The 18,049-nt window shown below is 37.7% G+C and overlaps 1 protein-coding gene across 5 annotated transcripts in view; it reads right to left on the reverse strand.

The window, feature by feature from the left end:
• Positions 1-18,049, reverse strand: part of ELP2 (elongator acetyltransferase complex subunit 2) — a 57,189-nt gene that overhangs the window by 29,763 nt on the left and 9,377 nt on the right. For all 5 annotated transcript variants that reach the window (XM_064577742.1, XM_064577743.1, XM_045886822.3 and 2 more), the window contains 13 exons: positions 17,840-17,917; positions 15,826-15,890; positions 14,981-15,047; positions 14,363-14,503; positions 12,999-13,094; positions 11,637-11,737; positions 11,305-11,436; positions 7,664-7,813; positions 5,794-5,982; positions 4,606-4,675; positions 3,598-3,693; positions 3,394-3,451; positions 2,714-2,786 (listed from right to left, as the gene is read on the reverse strand). In XM_064577742.1, the coding sequence (XP_064433812.1) occupies positions 2,714-2,786; positions 3,394-3,451; positions 3,598-3,693; positions 4,606-4,675; positions 5,794-5,982; positions 7,664-7,813; positions 11,305-11,436; positions 11,637-11,737; positions 12,999-13,094; positions 14,363-14,503; positions 14,981-15,047; positions 15,826-15,890; positions 17,840-17,917 (1,316 nt within the window). The remainder of the gene's footprint in view (positions 1-2,713; positions 2,787-3,393; positions 3,452-3,597; positions 3,694-4,605; positions 4,676-5,793; positions 5,983-7,663; positions 7,814-11,304; positions 11,437-11,636; positions 11,738-12,998; positions 13,095-14,362; positions 14,504-14,980; positions 15,048-15,825; positions 15,891-17,839; positions 17,918-18,049) is intronic.

Below are 18,049 nucleotides of genomic sequence, written 5' to 3' on the forward strand. Positions count from 1 at the left end.
CCCAGCACAGGAGGCTATCGCTCACTGGCGGTGTAGGATCCCACAGCCAGGCACCCTCCCGCTGCCGTTTATCCTCCGATATCTGCCTGCGGAATCATGGCTCCCTGCTTTGTACCTCGAAACCAACCGCCTGTGATATTCTGTTTGTAGAGATCCAGATCTTCTTACATCTCAGTCTGATTTCGTAGGTGCTCAGAGTGGTCTGGTAGATATCCAGCTCAATTCTGGGGACCAGTTGGAACAGGGCCCCCTACTCCTCTGCCATCTTTTCCCCCTTCCTCCAAGCATCTGACTCTTGATTTCAGCTCAGGTCATGCCTTCAGGGTCTTGGGATCAAGCCCCATACTGGGCTTGGTGTTCAGTGCAGAGTGCGCCTGTCCCTCTCCCTCTCTTCCTTGCCCTGCTTGTGCTGGCTACCCCCACCCTAAAATAAATAAACAATTTTTTTAAATAAATAAACATACATCTAGCAATTGTACTCAGAGGTATTTATTCAACAGAAATGAAAGCATGTATCTGTATGTAGACTTGTATACAAATATTCATAACTGGTTTATAGGTTAAAGCCAAACACTGGAAACAATTCAAATGTCCATTAGTAACTGAATATATCAGGGGCACCTGGGTGACTCCGTGGGTTAAACATGTGCCTTCGGTTCAGGTCATGATCTCAGGGTGTTGGGGACGAGCCCCACTTTGGACTCCCTACTCAGCAGGGAGTTTGCTTCTCCCTCTGGCTCTCCCCCAGCTTGTGTGCTCGCTCTCAAATAAATAAAATCTTAAAAAAATATATAAATGAACAGATCAACAAACTGTAATATATCTATAAAAGGGAAAACTATTCAGCAATAAAAAAGAATAAACTGCTCATATATGCAACAACATGGATGAATCTCAAATTCTTGTACTGAACAAAAGAAGCCGGACCACAAAAAAGAAAAAAAAAAGCATACTGTAGGATTCCATCTATATAAATTTTAGAAGACGCCAAGTACTCTATCATGACAGAAAGCAGATTAGTGGTTTCCTAGGGATGGGACAGGACAGGGTAAGAAGGGACAGGAAAGAGGACTTACCAAGGGGCAGAGGAAATTTCTGGGGTTGATGGCTATGTTCATTATCTTAATTATAGTTGTGATTTCACAGGTATAAACAAACATGTTAAAACTTATCAAACTGTTCACCTTCAACATGCAACTTATAGTACGCTAACAACTTTAAATAAAGTTGTTAAAAACGTTAGTTTCGGGCACCTGGGTGGCTCAGTCAGTTAAGCGTCTACCTTCAGCTCAGGTCATGATCCCAGGGTCCTGGGATCGAGCCCCATGTAGGGCTCCTGCTAGGCAAAGAGTCTGCTTTCTCCCTCTCCCTCTGCCACTCCCCTTGCTTGTTCTCGCTCTCTCTTTCCCTCAAATAAATAAATCTTAAAAAAAAAAAAAAAAAGTTAGTTTCAAAGGAAGACACATCCAATCATTTGCCTTACCAATCAAAACCGAATGTGTGGCTGGCATCCTCCATTCAAGAAACCCGGCTACCTTCAGGTAAACCTTCAGATTTAAACTTTCCAAGCCACACCTCTTTTCTGTTGTTTATTAAAATATAAAATACACAGAAAAAGTACACAAGTAACAAGAAAGTTGCACACACTTGCTACAAGCAAGCCCACTTGAAAAGGAAAAATAACCAATTATATGACTGACAGTTCCCAAAGCTAAAAACAAATGAGCTGCTCAGGAGAAGCATGACTATTCCTGCTACTAAGCTCCATTTTTTCCACAGGCCCCTGTATCAAAAGGAAGTAGTCTCAGTACCATCCTCACAGAGGGGACAACAAGCAAAGGACATGAGGCAGGAGGGGCATAGCAATATTTCTTATGATGCCTCTCAATACAGGTAGTGGCAAGAAGCCACAGTAAAAGCAGAGACAGAGGGGGCCCAACCAGATAGGCAGCTCAAGTCATCAGCTTAAAACGAGTAAATAAATTTTAGAAAATGTAGAGAAATATGTGGGTCTCAGACCTTTCAGACAATCCTCCATATATATTCACTCCACAGAATATGGATAAACACTGAATTGTGAGTTTGAGATCATTCCCCCAAGCAAAAGCTTGAAGAACACTATTCCGCATGCTAGTAAGCCAGCCTCCACCCTGCCTCACCATGGCATGGGCTGAGGGAGTCCATTCACTCTGGTCAGTACCACATCTGTTCCTGGACAAAGTGTCAGATGGAACGGAGCACGCTCTGGGTTTCACCTTCTCATTCCCCTTGTCTTCAGGACTCCTAATTATTTCAATTTATCGCATTTTGAGGTCATTTTAAAATACCTGATTAAATAAATCAACTCAAACCAAGTATTTAAGAACAAAAGGATATGGCTGAAACAGATTTAAAATCCAACTGCAGGCTTTTTTTTTTTTTTTTTTTTTTAATTTTATCTATTTTTAAGTAAGCTCTACACCCAACGTGGGGCTTGAACTCACAATCCTGAGATCAAGAGTCACATGCTCTACTGACTGAGCCAGCCAGGCGCCCCTCAGTTGCAGGCTTATGAAGGGACAGAAGGGAAACAAGACTGAGAAAACAAGATTCAGAAAAAAGCAGGCCCCAGTGACCTTTCACGGAGTGTTCCGTCTCCATCACCACAACTTTTAAGAGTCTGATGACTCAAGTAACATGTGAACAAATAGAATAAAAAAGTAAAATTCCCTACCTTACATGCTGAGGCAAGCAGGGCCTTTGAATTGCTACAAGCAACACAAAATATTTCATAACCATGTCCATATCTAAAATTTAAAAAGAAAAAAAAATGCATGATCCCTATATTAGTATATGCACCTATTCTCAGGCTGCAGTTTTCAAATGTGAAAAGAACATCAATCTCTCTAACATACAATTCTTTTAGGGACATTACATTTCTGTCTAGGCAAACATTTAGGGAAAAAAAAAGAGACTGGGGAAAATGCCAGCTTCCTAAAAGTGATACAACTTATTCAAACAATTAGATTAAAATACGAGTTTTCACCCCCAGCCACCCAGTACAACAAACAATAAATCCAGAAAAGGTTTTGATGGAGAACCATAAAAGGGAAAAAAACAAAAACAACAGAATAATAAATCTTAGAAGTCCTTTTGAAAAAGTAAAAGAAATATGTTATGTCTCTCTACTTTAAATATGAAGACCAATAAACAAATCCAGTAAATAGAATGCATAGTAATATAAAAATCTATGTGAAGCTTTTCTTGCCCCTTAGGAAGGCCACTAAAGATTTTTAGATGGGAGGGGACAATGTAGGTAAAAGGAAAGCAAACGAGAAAATCAAATTGTGGTGAGAAAAAAAAAAAATCACAAGTTATGACAGAATCAGATCAAAGAGCTTAACTTTAACTTACAGTTTTTGAACTTCAGGCCATAAAGTATTCTGCAAAAGATGATCCTCAGTGGGAGGTTCTACAATAAATGTATAGCATTGCAATTATTTTTTCTATTTTCATGCAAATAAGTGAATTCCATAGCACTTATTTAGGTCAAGAGTAACAGGTACCATACTATGTGTACTAATGACTCTGTTAAACCACTTTTTTACCATTTCTTACCTGTAAGGATGGAGGGGTGAAAGGCCACTGGTTGATACTCGAAACTAGTGCTAGTTAACAGTTCCTCTTCATCAGAAGGCTGAGAAGCTGTATCTCCTAGTTTAAAAGAAACACATCAACATCATCAATCAGTCCTCATATGTATATGTCCTATGCACATCCCAATATTAAGACCATCAGAAAGCAGTGGCACCTCAAACTACTGACTGTACTTCAAAGACGCATCAACGTGACTCCAAAGCCAAGGCTATTTCCGCTACTCCAGTATTTACCAAATGTGCTCCTTGAAGCACCAGTCAATTCCATAAAGATTCCTTCCTTTTTCTTTGACCTGACGTTTCCCAAACTTAAAACAATCAGACAAATTCTTCAGGCTAGCCATATTAGCATGTGTAGTGGCAGTGCTCCATGAAACACACTCTGTGAAAGCCGCACCAATTTCAGGGTCTGCGTATGGACAGAGTACTTAGCATGAAATGTCTGATGGAGGAAGCAGATGCATGTATTGTGATTTAAAAAAAAAAAATTGGAGGCATTTAGGTGGCACAGTCGATTAAGCGGCCGACTCTTGGTATTGACTTGGGCTGTAGGGATCGAGCCATACTTCGGGCTCTGCACTCAGCAAGGAGTCTGCTTGAGATTCTCTGTCCTTCTCCCTCTGCCCCTCCCCCTTCTCTAAAATAAATACATAAATCTTAAAAAAATTATTTTATTTATTTATTTGACAAAGAGAGACAGCGAGAGGGGGAACACAAGCAGGTGGAGTGAAAGAGGGAGAAGCAGGCTTCCCGCTGAGCAGGAAGCCCGATGCGGGGCTCGATCCCAGGACCTTGGGATCATGACCTGAGCCGAAGGCAGACGCTTAACGACTGAGCCACCCAGAAGCCCCAATCTTAAAAAAATTATTAAAAAAATCAGTAATGAACATGAGGTACATGTTATCCAAGTGTGTAACTAGGTCTTAAAAACCACTATGGGTTCAAAACTTTTGGACACTTAAAGCCTTACCCTGAAAGACAGCTTTATTTGATAACCCCAAAGCAGGGACAGTAGCTCCTTCTGGAAGATCACTGTCTTGCTGGAATAAAAAGTATGATACATGTTTCAAACACTAAAAGTTACTATTACCTCAGGCACACAAAAATATCATGCTCATAAATGCAGAGGAACAATTTAAAGACCACATTGTGTGGATATCTGCCTACACTTCCATTTTCTTTTAAACCAACAGATGGAATGCTAAGCAATCACTCTGCAAAGACAGGCTGCAGTTAACCCCCAACCCTCTACACCCAATCCATAAAGTCGGCTATCTTCTCATCCACGAGCTTGTCAAACCCTAACAGCTCTGTGAGTTTCAAAGTGTGACAGAGAGAGCACTCGTCTGGTTTCTAGCAAAAAGTGGGCTGAAAATGGCATGCCCAGGGCTCTACTTCCAAGAGTCTCCCAAGCACGTGCCTAATGATGCCCATGCAAACACCACTGTTTCCTAAAAAAGCACACAGTATTTTCATTAAACATATTTAAATTACTCAATATTTAAAAAAATTTTTACAGAGTGCCATTTGAAGTGCCAATAATCTGCTTATACCCCACAATTTATACCAATCAAATTATCTTTAGCCACCAAATAAATCATTGGTCTCATCCAGTAATTCCAAGTACTTCGGTTCCACTGCTCCCTACCTCTAACCTACAGCTACATGGAAATCTCCTTGAAAATATGACCTATCTAGGGGTGCCTTAGTGGCTCAGGTAGCTAAATGTCTGCCTTCCGGCTCAGGTCATGATCCCAGGGTCCTGGGATCGAGCCCCACATCAGCTCTCTGCTCAGCAGGGAGCATGCTTCTCCCTCTCCCTGCCACTCCCCTGTTTGTGCGTTCTCTAATAAATAAATGAAATCTTAAAAAAAAAAAAATAACCTATTATATAATGTTTTACTGTAGGCACCTAACACAGTGATAATACATGGTATTCCTGCCTTGATTTAACACTGCTATTCTTTACAGTGTTTAAAAAAATTTCTGGTTTTAACATTTAAATTATTGCACGTCACAATGTGCACAAAAGTTTGTCAAACCAATAATAACATGATTTGACTTCCTTTTACCCATGAGCTCCATTTACAGGCCTAAGCAAAAAAAATTTTTTAAATGAAGTACATGGATTTAGTCGAAACATTAGAGGAATACTCACATTACAAAGCACAAGATCCAGTGATTGGCCCGTAATGGCACAAAAATTTTCCACAAAATTCCGAGGTGCAGAAAATACTCGAAGAACTTTTTCATCTGCTCCAGATACAAACTGAAACCGACTAATCATTGCCAAACATTTCAGGTCATATCCATGTATCTGAGGCCTGGCAATTTCATGCCAAGTCACCTGGGTATTAAAATAGGATAAACAAAAAATGATCATACATTTCGAAAACCAAATTCTTTTCAACAAGCAAAATATCAGATGCAAAATCATTTATTATGCTATGGAAATATGACCACAGAGCATATTCATCCGTGTTGTGTTTAGTGATAATTCAATCCTTTTTGTTACTGAGTAGTATTCCCTTGTACAGCTATATATATAGATACATGTATATATACACATATACATAAGCTTGTTGATCCATTCACGTACTGATAGACATTTAGATTATTTCCACTTTTTGTCTTTTACTGAAAAAGCAGTTGTGAACATTTCTGTACAAGTCTTTGCACGGACATGGGCTTCTATTTTTCTTGGGTAAATACTACCTATAAGTAAAATGGCTGCATGATATCAAAGATGCATATTTAAATTTTTAAGAAACTGCCAAACTATTTCCCAAAGAGGTTATACATTTCACAATCCCACCAGCAGGGTACAAGAGTGTCAGCGGCCTGCCCCTTCATCAACACTTGGTACACTCTTTTACTTTAGTCATTTTGATAGGTGTGTAATGGTATCTCACTGTAGCTTTACTTTGTATTTCCCTAATGACTGGTGGGGTTGAGAATCTTTTCCTGTCCTTATTTCCTTGTATCTTCTCTGGAGAAGTATCTGTTCAAATCTTTTGCCCATTTTTTTACAGGATTGTTTGTTTTCCTATTACTCAGTTCTGAGATGTTCTTTATATACCCTGGATATCAATCCCTTACTAGAGATGTGCTTGGTAAATACTTTCTCCCAGTTTGTGACCTGTCTTCTCATTTTCCTGACAGTGTCTTTCAAAAAGCAGAAATTTTACATTTTGGTGAAGTCCAATTTATCCATTTTTTTAAGGAATGACTAATAAACAACAGCTGAGCTGTACAGGTAATAAATCACAAAGAGCCAAAGAAACGCACTGCAAATCACGTGCTTTGTTTTTTAATGGACTGCAGTGTTGCTCCCAATGCCCTCAACTCCATAATTTGAATCTACCACTGCTACTGAAGTAGTGGCAGATTTCACTCATTTTCAAGGACTGACCCACAGTCAGTTCCAAGAATTTTTGTCAGAAATTAAAGCTGAGTATACAGGCTTTCTCTACCACATAGCACAGTTCAATGGCTTGCCAGTGGTAAAGTTCGGTTGTAATTTTTTGGGCTCAGGTCCAAGACTGAAAAGTTTATTGAACAAAAATTGCCCTCAATCACTATTACCTAATACTACATGACTTTAGAAATTTGCTTTTACTGCAGACTTGACAGTGTTTCCTAATGAATTAAACCTAAAATTACAAGGAATAAGTGAAATTTTATGTAGAACGCAAGTAAATACACTTTGAAAACAACTAACACTTAAATTGTCTGAAATGTAAAGAGTATACGTATGTCTAAGTTTTTAAGAAAATACCGAACTGTTTTCATTAACTGCTGTATCATTTTGCACTCGTACTGGCAACATATGAAAACCCGGCCGCTCAGCATCCTTAGCTCCGCTCCTTACTGTCAGTACTTCTCACTTGGGCCACTCTACAGTGTGCAGAGGCACCGTGTCATTGTTTTCACTTGCATTTTCATAGTGGTTAACAATGTTGCCCCACTTTTCACATGCTAAAGGATGTTTTTTAAAAAAATGTCAGTCAAGTAGGAAGACATTGTACCTGTGATTGGTCTTTTCTCTTCCACGGAGCAAAAAGTCGAGTTGTCTGGTCAGTACCAACAGTGATGATAAACTCTCCTTCTGGATCCCACATTAGGTCTTGGACACCATCAAAGTGTCCTGAAATAACAATCTCTGGAGTCCACTCTCTCTGCAATGAACATACTCATTACACATCAAAATAATCAGAGATGACTACTACTCAGAATTAAGTCTAATCATGATAATGCCTTCTGCCCTCAGGGCTAATGATGGAAAAGACTGATGCCCCCATTCCCCCAGCAAGGTAAAAAGCTAAAAAAACAAGATGAGATCTTAAAATAATAGAATCCTAAAATAAAAGGATAGGTTTTCCAATCAAGCATATTAGAACTTAAACATTCAAATATGTGTTGCATCCTTTAAAGCAGTAACCCTGGGAAATTCCCCTCTGTTCAGCATTTACTGAATGCCTCCTAGAAGCCAAACACTATTTAACTTTTCTCTGCCTCAAAGAACTCTTCTGTAAAAGAGTTACCAAGCTTGTACGGTTGTTATGAGAATTGAATGAATTTTTATTTGTAAAGCACCCAGAACAATGCCATACTAGGCATTATGTATTTTTCTGTTAAACTACATAATAAAGAGTATTATGTGAAATGAGTCAGTAGATTCTGAGTATGTGCCTGATTGGTTTTTTTTTTTTTAAAGATTCATTTATTTTAGGGAGACAGAGAGGGAAAGAGAGTGCACCAGCGGGAGGGGCAAAGGGAGAGGGAGAAAGAATCTCAAGCAGACTCTACTCAGCGCAGAGCCCAACGCGGGGCTTGATCTCACACCCTGAGATCACAACCTGAGCCGAAACCAAGAGTCGGATGCTTCACCAACTGCACCACCCAGGAGTCCCGATGGCTTTCTTTATCAAGTAAAAGGAGCTACAGATATAGAGAACAGAGGATGAATCAAACCCAGCATACCCACATCCTGAGGAAGCTCGTACCAGCAACCATGCGAACAAAGAGACGATGAAATATAGAAAATGTCATGTGTCTCATCTACAAGCATCTTTTGAACAACCTAAGTAGTGGTAAAACAATCTTTAGAGTAAAAGTAAATTTGTATAAATAGCTAAAAGGTCACTCAAAGCCAAGTATGATGAATACAGTCAGTGATTAAACTAAGCTATATTATTTTCTAGTCAAAAAAATTAAAAGGTTGTGACTAAGAAGTGCTAATTTCTTCTGTGACATAAAAATTGATTCTAAAGTTAGCACTAATGGGAGTTCCCAAAAAGTTCTGAACAAAGAGCAGCACTTTTGGACTCTCAGTACAGTTTTCCACTGTAATAGTCCTAACATACAGTATTTGTTTTTAAAATCAGCCCCAATTGTAACAAATGTGCCACTCTGGTATGGGAGGCTGTGCATGTGTGGGGGCAGAGGGTAAATGGGAACTCTGTACTTTCTGCTCAATTTTTTTGTGAACCTAAAACTTCTTTAAAAAAATAAAATGTATAAAGTCACCTTAAATACCTGGTAAGCAGCTATTATAAATCTGAAGCCAAATTATAAGCACAAATAAAGTTCCTTGAATTCTATCTTCTGGTTTGAGTTTCTTTTTACTCATCTGATGCTTTTTTTCTATGAAGGCTCTCAAACACTAAAGCTAAAATATGGCTCAAAGGCTCTTAACTCTGAGTTAAGAACAAAATTTATCCTAAAATATATCTTATCTAAAAGTGCCTTAGGGGCACCTGAGTGGCTCAGTCAGTTAAGCATCCCCCAACTCTTGATTTTGGTTCAGGTCATGATCTCAGGGTCGTGGGACTGAGTCCCCACATCGGGCTTCATGCTCAGCGAGGAGTCTGCTGGGATTTTCTCCCTCTGCCCTTCCCCCACCCACGCACATGCGCATACTCTCTCGAATTAAAAAATCAAAAAAAAAAAAAAAAGGGCCTTAGCTGATGATTCCCTGGCTCATTTCATAGTAGAAATAATCCTTTTGTTTCTTGGTATGTTTGTACAGTTGACACACAATGTTATATTAGTTTCAGGTGTACAATATAGTGATTCAACGTATCTATACATTATGCTATGCTCCCACCAGTGTAGTTACCACCTGTCCCCATAAACACTATTACAATACCACTGACTATATTCCTTATGCTGTATCTTTTCTTCCCACGACTTATTCATTCTGTAACTGGAAGTCTGTACCTCCCACTCCCCTTCAGCTACTTGGCCCAACCCTACATCCTCTTTCCTCTCCGGAAACCATCAGTTTGTTCTCTGTATGTATAGGTCTGATTCCATACTAATAGAAACAATCTTGAAGGTCAACACCAAATGGAAAACATAAGGGAAAAAGTAAATCATTCCATGCATTGAGAAGTCAAATCCTTATATATAACATAACTATTACAAAGCCCACCAACTAAAGGTTATGCAAAGCCGTGAATTTTTACTTTATAAAGGAAGCCATGAGATGCACATTCAGAATCTATTGACTCACATTTCACTCAATGCTCTTATTTCTTTATTTACTTGATTTAAAATACATGAATATACTATCCCATATGTACCAGGCCCAGTTTTTCATACCGTACAAATATGAACTCACTGAAGCATCACAGAAACCCTTTGAGTAGGTGCTATTTCTATCCACATTTCACAGAGGAGGAACCTGAGACAGAGGTTAGGCAATGTCCTCGAGGTCACAGAGCTAGAAAATGCTGGGGCCAGGGTCTGAACCAGGTGGCCTCACTCCAAGGCCTGTGCTCTTAGCTGCTGTTCCTGCAATTTCATTTCCCCAAACCCAAAGAAGCAGATCAAAAGCAAATTAGAAAGTAAGAGTGGAATAATGTTGAGAGGCAGCTACATGACTACAGGAAGATAAGAGATTAACAACTACAAAAAAAGATGTAGAAGAACCCAGTATTTAGAGGACCATTTAAAATTACACTTATGAACAGCCCTGAGAGCATTAATATATTCCCTCACAAAATAACAGGTAGTCCTACTGCCCTTTTGTCAGTCATTCATCAGTAATTACCTATGGAGTACCCAACTGTCCAAGGAAAGACCAAATTACATTATCTCCTTTAAGAAGACAGGGAAAGTAAACATTTTAGGAAACACTCCCATCAAAAAAATTTATAGAACTTAAAGGCAGAGCTTAAAATTTATACAGCTTAAAGTTCACTTATGTAGAAAGTTTACCTATGTGCAAATTTCAAAACCTCAACAATGCTGGACAAATGAATACTTTTAATCTAAGAAAAGCATAAGTTCCTTACTCAGTATAACTACAGTATAATATCCATAGTAAGAAGTGATGTCATTTGAACTTAAACACCTCTACTATGTTTCTGCAGAGTATTATAAGTATGTAACATAGTTTACCTAGGTTTCATTTCACTCTATTTGATTACAAATGCTTTATTTATTTATTTTTCTAAAGATTTTATTTATTTATTTGACAGAGATAGAGAGTACAAGTAGGCAGAGAGGCAGGCAGAGGGAGAGGGAGAAGCAGGCTGTCCGACGAGCAGAAAGCCCGATGTGGGGCCCGATGGGATCATGACCCGAGCCGAAGGCAGACGCTTAACCGACTGAGCCACCCAGGCGCCCCTACAAATGCTTTATTTAAAAACGCTTCTCTTACCGGGTTCGCCGCATTCTGTTTCCAAAGATGCAATGCACCATGGAAAGCATGAGCGATGATCATGGAACCATCTTCATTGAACTGGCAATCATAAAATCCCAGAGTATTTCCACCTACTTCACCTACTCGAACCTATGCAATAAAAGAAAATAATTTATAATCAATATTCCACGCTTTTCACAGTAGGAATCAGAGAGTCCATAGATTGTAACATTCCCTCTTATTTAGCATACATAAAGAGTTAACAGCTGCAGCTCCAGGAATATAAACTTGGGGGTTAAATATTGGTTATCAAACCCAATTTTCTGTTCCTTAAATATTCACATTTTTACCTGTTCTAGCCAAACTCCTGACTCTTCATCTGGAGCCCAGAGAATCATGGTTTTATCCATTGAGGCAGACAACAATCGCATCGGCTGCTGAAGAACACCATCTAAAGAATAAAAGCTAATGCCTTAAAGTGACCAACAAGCATTATGTTTTTAGATTGTACTAGAAAAACATGACATGGATACTGCACTAGAAAAACATGACATGGGTACCGCAAGAACATTCACTTGCAGCATTACAATAGCAAAATTTTTGGAAATACCACAGAGGTCTACCATTAGAAGACTAGATGAATGACTTGTGGTATATTTAGACAATGGAATATTATTCTTCAATAAAAATAAATTAGAGCTACATGAATCAACATGGATACATCTCCAAAACATGTTAACTAAAAAGGCAAGTTCTAAGAGAATACATATTGATATCAAGTTTTAACAGCTGTAAAGCAATACTGTTTGTGGCTATGTAAAGATGTAGCAGAAGTATAAAAAACACTCATGGGAATGATATGCAGTAAATTCAGTCCTGTAGTTGCCCTAAGGGAAGAATGGAGGGGAAAGAGTTCAGGAAAGAATACACAGAGGTCCCTCAATACCAGTAATATCTTTTTTCTTTTTTAACTGCAACAAATATGGCATAATATCAATAATAGATGAATACTGATTACCTGAGTATTCATTATTGATCTTTTCTATTCTTGCCCTGGGGAAGGGGCTAGAGGAAGAATGTGAGATTTGTGCCTTGTTCAGCTCTACACTGCAGCACCAGCCTCAGCATGCAACCATCACTCCATAAATGAAGATTGAGGGCAAAAGAAAGAGGAAGAAAGTCTTGTTTTTTCATAAATGTTGCATCCCAGTATTACACCAACTTTCTATTTGTAGGGGGTAAAGGTTCCAGTGAAATTGAAGTTGGCTTAAAAGTCAATTTCTCTTAAATCCCATAATGATTAGATGAAACCTTTCAAAGAGAGTTAAAAGGGGTGTGGTGGTTTCAGCATCACAGCATCAGTCACACTTTTCCCACTCAGGAGTGTAAGTTTCAATGGAATTGAGTGTCCAGCAGAACATGTCCAGCAGCTGCAGTATTATACTTTGCCAACTTAAAAATGTCTTATATTTGAAATTCTTATTTATTTTTTTTAACTTTTTTTTAAGACTTTAAGTAATCTCTACACTCAACATGGGGCCCAAATTTATAACCCTGAGATCAAGAGTTGCATGCTCTACTGACTGAGCCAGCCAGATGTACCTATTTGAGATTTTTAATCAAAAAAACCCTCCACTTCATTTGGTCAGCTTAAAATTCTATACGTGAGATTTAAGTGAAATGAGGGATATGTGTATGTTTTTTTTTCCTACCTTTGTAGAATGAAGGCTGCCAATGAACTGCATTTACCCAGTTTTCATGACCAGCCAGCACAGTCTCCAGAGTAACTGCAAATGCTATTTTAATACCTATAACAAAAGCAATGACATTTTCTTTTTTCAAAGCTCTTCTAAAAAGAATTTTCATAACCAAGTTGTACAATTACATACTCCCTTTCAAAAATCAGAACATAATTTTATCCATTGTTCAAAATTACGGAGAAAAAAGTCCTAAAGATATATAAATTTTTCTCTATCTAATCATAAACACATACTAAGGAATATGTTCAATTTTAAAAGTTTTCTGGAACAGCTACTGTTATATTCCAATTAAAAAGCAAAGCCAGACATGTCAGGCTCCTTGAAGCCTCCTATCCGCACTCATTATCAACATGCAATAGCCTAAATACCATTTTTTAAAAAAAACAAGATAAATGTGGAAATAGGGGCTCCTGGGCGGCTCAGTCGTTAAACATCTGCCTTCGGCTCAGGTCACGATCCCAGGGTCCTGGGATCAAGCCCCGCGTCGGGCTCCCTGCTTGGCGGGAAGCCTGCTTCTCCCTCTCCCACTCCCCCTGCTTGTGTTCCCTCTCTCGCTGTGTCTCTCTCTGTCAAATAAATAAAATCTTTTAAAAAAAAATGTAGAAATAGAGATCAAATCAGTATCGTAACCTTTCAAATAAAATAATAAAAATGTCACAAAAATTTCGTATTTGGGAATAACTAGCTACTCATAACATGCTGGTTAAAGATTTCCTGGTTCTCCCTATAAAACTATGTTACCAAAATCTCAACTCTAGTCGGCTTTAAAACCAATTAAAGTAATAAGAAAGAAGAGTATTCCTAGGTGAACAATGCTCACTGAGGGCTAACTTTATAATTTAGGTGAACACTCAAAAGTATTTCCTTCAAATACAACATTCCAGCAGGATCTACCATGCAGAGGTACTGTTCTGATTCCAGACAGTAAGAAAATCAGAATTACATATACCACTCAAGTGTAGTGCTTTGGCTTGTCTCTTATTTAAGTAAAGGTATGGATAATTCTCTTTATTCCTTTAGATCTTCCTATGCTAAAGCTGCAAATTTGGCATCATTTTATAAATTAATTTACTGAGAAAACATTGGACATTTTCAGCAATTTTTAAAAATCTTACTAATATGGTTAGAAAAAGTAAGTTTCATATATGAAAAATAACTTATCCTCAAATATAACCTTTATTAAAAAAATGCATAGTATCAGTTTCAGGTAGGCAACAGATACTTCTGAAAAACTAACCTTCACGTAGGTGTATAGTGAAACAGATAAATGAATGAACTAGGAAGCTGCTACATCAAATATTTTCATTATTACTCACTTTCTTTTTCTATTGTAAAAGTATTTTCCTTCAGTTTTATATTATCATCGTCTTGAGTTTCTAAAGATGTTGATTTTATATATAGCCTCCATATTCGTATCAGGCAATCTTGTGAACAGCTTGCTAGGAAAAGATCTCTACCTAATAAAACAAAAAATGTTATTATCTTTTAAACATTATATTCTTAAATTTAGGTATAGGACTTTCTCCTCTACAATATGCTGATCTCTAGATTTCCTGGAAAAATGAGACTTTGTTTCCCTACCCTTCATTCATTTAACCTATATTCTTTTTTAGTAACATTGGCAAATATACATACAACGCTAATAAATGGTTACAATGTGCAGCATTCTTATACACAGTCCACAAAATTCTACAAAGAATTCAAGAATGTCTTCACGTGTAATAGCTAGTGTCCTCTTTAAAACATCAACTAGTTTCATCCTCTACCACCCCAATTAATAGTTAACAAAGGGGTAAGAATTCTCTTTTCTAATAGAAACAATAGAAAACTGTTACATAAAAAGAAAACATTAAATGAACACATAAGAGGCTGCTTTCCTGGAAGTTCCACACACTTGCCCCATCATATGTACTTCAGCAAGATTTCATACTGACCAAAGGTTGCCCATTCCACGCCTCTTATCCAATCCTCGTGTCCACAGAGCAAAAGCACTTTCTGAAACTAGTAAGATAACAAAAATCACCGGGCTTGATGTAAGAATTTAATATTTTCATGTGTATCAGTGATTTCATTTGGGGTTACAGGCAGTCCTAATGCACTGTTTTTTGTTTGGTTTTAAATTGGGAACACTCTGGTCAGACATAAGATAGAGCTCTCATTTGGGAATAAAAATCTTATAATCATCTAACTCATGTGAGTAGGTAATATAGTATCTATAGACAAATAAATACTCTAAATGTTTACAGGATAAAATGACATGTGCTGTTCTATAGAGAAAAGTTGGGTGGTTGGACATTCACAACCATTTTAAACTTTCTTATAGAATGCAAAGAAACAAGCATCTCTATTATTAAATAAATAAACCTAAAGTTAAACTACATCTTTTCTGGAACTTCCCTCCTGTAATTTAACCACTCAACGTGTAGGTAAAGCTCAGAAGGACAAATAAACACTACCAGGGAAATTTCACCATAGATATAGTTTATTTAAAATCTACAAAAAAAAAAAAAAAAAAAAAATCCACTACTACAACATTCCTCCTGTCCTTCCCCCATCCAACGACCTGTTTCCTACCTAACAACTCTGGACTAGGTGGCCAAGACAGCACTTACTTGGTGTTCAAACAAAGTGGAAAATTGTCTAAGAGAGGATGTCAAAAAAGATTCTCCTATTGGACTATTTTGGTTTAGATCAGAATATTGCTTAAAATTCTACCATCTGGAAATAGTATTATGATATGTAATTAAGCAGAACATAATTCTATGAAATCATTAATTACCTGGTCGTCTCTTTGAACGAATAAGTGAATTTTGCAATCATCACCGCCACATGCTAATATTGGTACTGGAAGGATAAAAAGAGGCCTTACTGTAAATATTCTATCACATGTTATGATTATCACCAATGCTGGATTCTAAGCACTGGGTAAAGAACCCAGGCTTCTACTTTCCACACCCTGAACAAATACATTGAAAGTGCTCAATAAATGTCTATAGGAGTAAAATTAACACTCTAAAATGTTCTATTAAATGGTTACTTAGCAAAGAATGACTGAGAGTCCTTCCCTCCATCCTATATCATTTATGATAGAAGTAGTGGTGAAAAGAACAACATAAAAAACATTTCACCAAGTCAACCAGAAGATTAATCCAAAAAGTTGTTAACCCAACTGAGTAAGAAAATATAAGAGCTATGAGCCCAGCATCATGGCTACTGCACAAAGATTTAAGGGTATGTTTGTCACTTCAAGCATCTTACATTTTGTTTGAGAATTCAACAGTAAAACCAAATTCATGAAGCCAGTAGAGAACAAAGTAAAAGGGCATGTAATTATTGCATAATTGAAAGTTGCTAAGACAGTAGATCTTAAAAGTTCTCATCACAAGGAAAAAAAATTCTGTAACTACGTATGCTCAGGGACATTAATCAGACTTACTGTGGTGATCATTTCTCAATATATACAAATATCAAATCATGATGTTGTACACTTAAAACTAATATGTCACTTATACATCAATTTGTAAAAAAAAAAAAAAAAAGGTCGTTAAATACATAGTTAAAACGCTATGAAAGATGAGGCTATAAAAAATTGACATTACCAAAGAACAGCAGATAAAATAAGGACTCTTTTTCTAAGTAAATGTAAACATAAGTGTGTTTTTCAAAGATTTCCTCACTTTAAATCAAGTAAAAAATAAAACTCCAGTCACTTGGCCTCAATGTGGATGGGAAGAAACTAAATTCTCCGTAATAAAGCCAGGATGTGGGGCGCCTGGGTGGCTCAGTCATTAAGCGTCTGCCTTCGGCTCAGCTCATGATCCTGGGGTCCTGGGATCGAGTCCCACATCGGGCTCCCTGCTCAGCAGGAAGCCTGCTTCTCCCTCTCCCGTTCCCCCTGCTTGTGTTCCTGCTCTCGCTCTCTCTGTCAAATAAATAAATAAAATCTTTTAAAAAAATTTTTTTAAATTAAAAAATAAATAAATAAAGCCAGGATGTATGAGTTCCTCCTACTGGGGAGCCCTCACACAAAGTGGGAATATCACATGAAACGGTGGAGTTGCAGTTCCTGCTGTGGAGGGCATCGGAGGCTAGGGGCTTGCAGGCCTGCCTCTCTCCTCCAGGTATGTCCTCTAACTGAGGTGGCAGAGATGGACCGACTCCCACTGGCCATCAACTTTGTGGAGGATAATTAAAGGTATAGACAGGTGGGTTTCATAGCAAAGGGGAAAACTTTGTTGGGAAATTTTAAGTGGTCTTGGGCAAATGGTTATTATGCAGGATGTGAAGAGGCTCTCATCCTCACAGAAATGTTCATAGGGGACATCTTCAGTATTTTTTCAACTTATCCTAGACCTTCACCTTCAAAGGGTTAATTTTCCCAAATTAGATCTACAGATGTTGATAATATATTTGATAAATAGCAGTATCAATCCCAAGTACATATTAAGTCACTTAAATTTTCAACAGCTATCAAAATTCTTAACACTTTCCCTTAATTTTATGTTCTATACAAAAATCATTTGAATACTGAAAACAAAAAGTACACTTCTGGTGAGCATAGCATAAGGTACAGAGTAGTAGAATCACTATGTTGTACACCCGAAACTATTGTCTAATGTAACATTTTGTCAACCATACTTCAATTTTTTTTAAAAGTGTATTATCCATGTTTCAACTTGTTTCATGAAAACATTTAGATACAAAATTAAGACCTAATGTTTCTTTTAGGTTCTGGTTATATGGAGATATAAAAATATATTGCTGTTTTAATGTATACTTAGCAAGATACTCACCATCAGTATTAGGCAAATAAGATAAGCAGAGAGCCAGAGTGAATCCATTTTCAAAGTTCAAGGTCTGAAGGCACGTTACTAAGAAGTAATAAAAAACACCATGAACAACTAACTCTGAGCTTATCCACCCAGAAAGGCTGGGTAGCATCATCACAGCCCTGGGTGCAGGAGGGGATGAAAGAGGTCAATCCTGAGCCCCCAATGACCATG

This window comes from Mirounga angustirostris, unplaced genomic scaffold (genome assembly GCF_029215605.1).
Source record: "Mirounga angustirostris isolate CCGP_5_RB_7025 unplaced genomic scaffold, mMirAng1.0.hap1 SCAF_14, whole genome shotgun sequence".
Taxonomy (NCBI): domain Eukaryota; kingdom Metazoa; phylum Chordata; class Mammalia; order Carnivora; family Phocidae; genus Mirounga; species Mirounga angustirostris.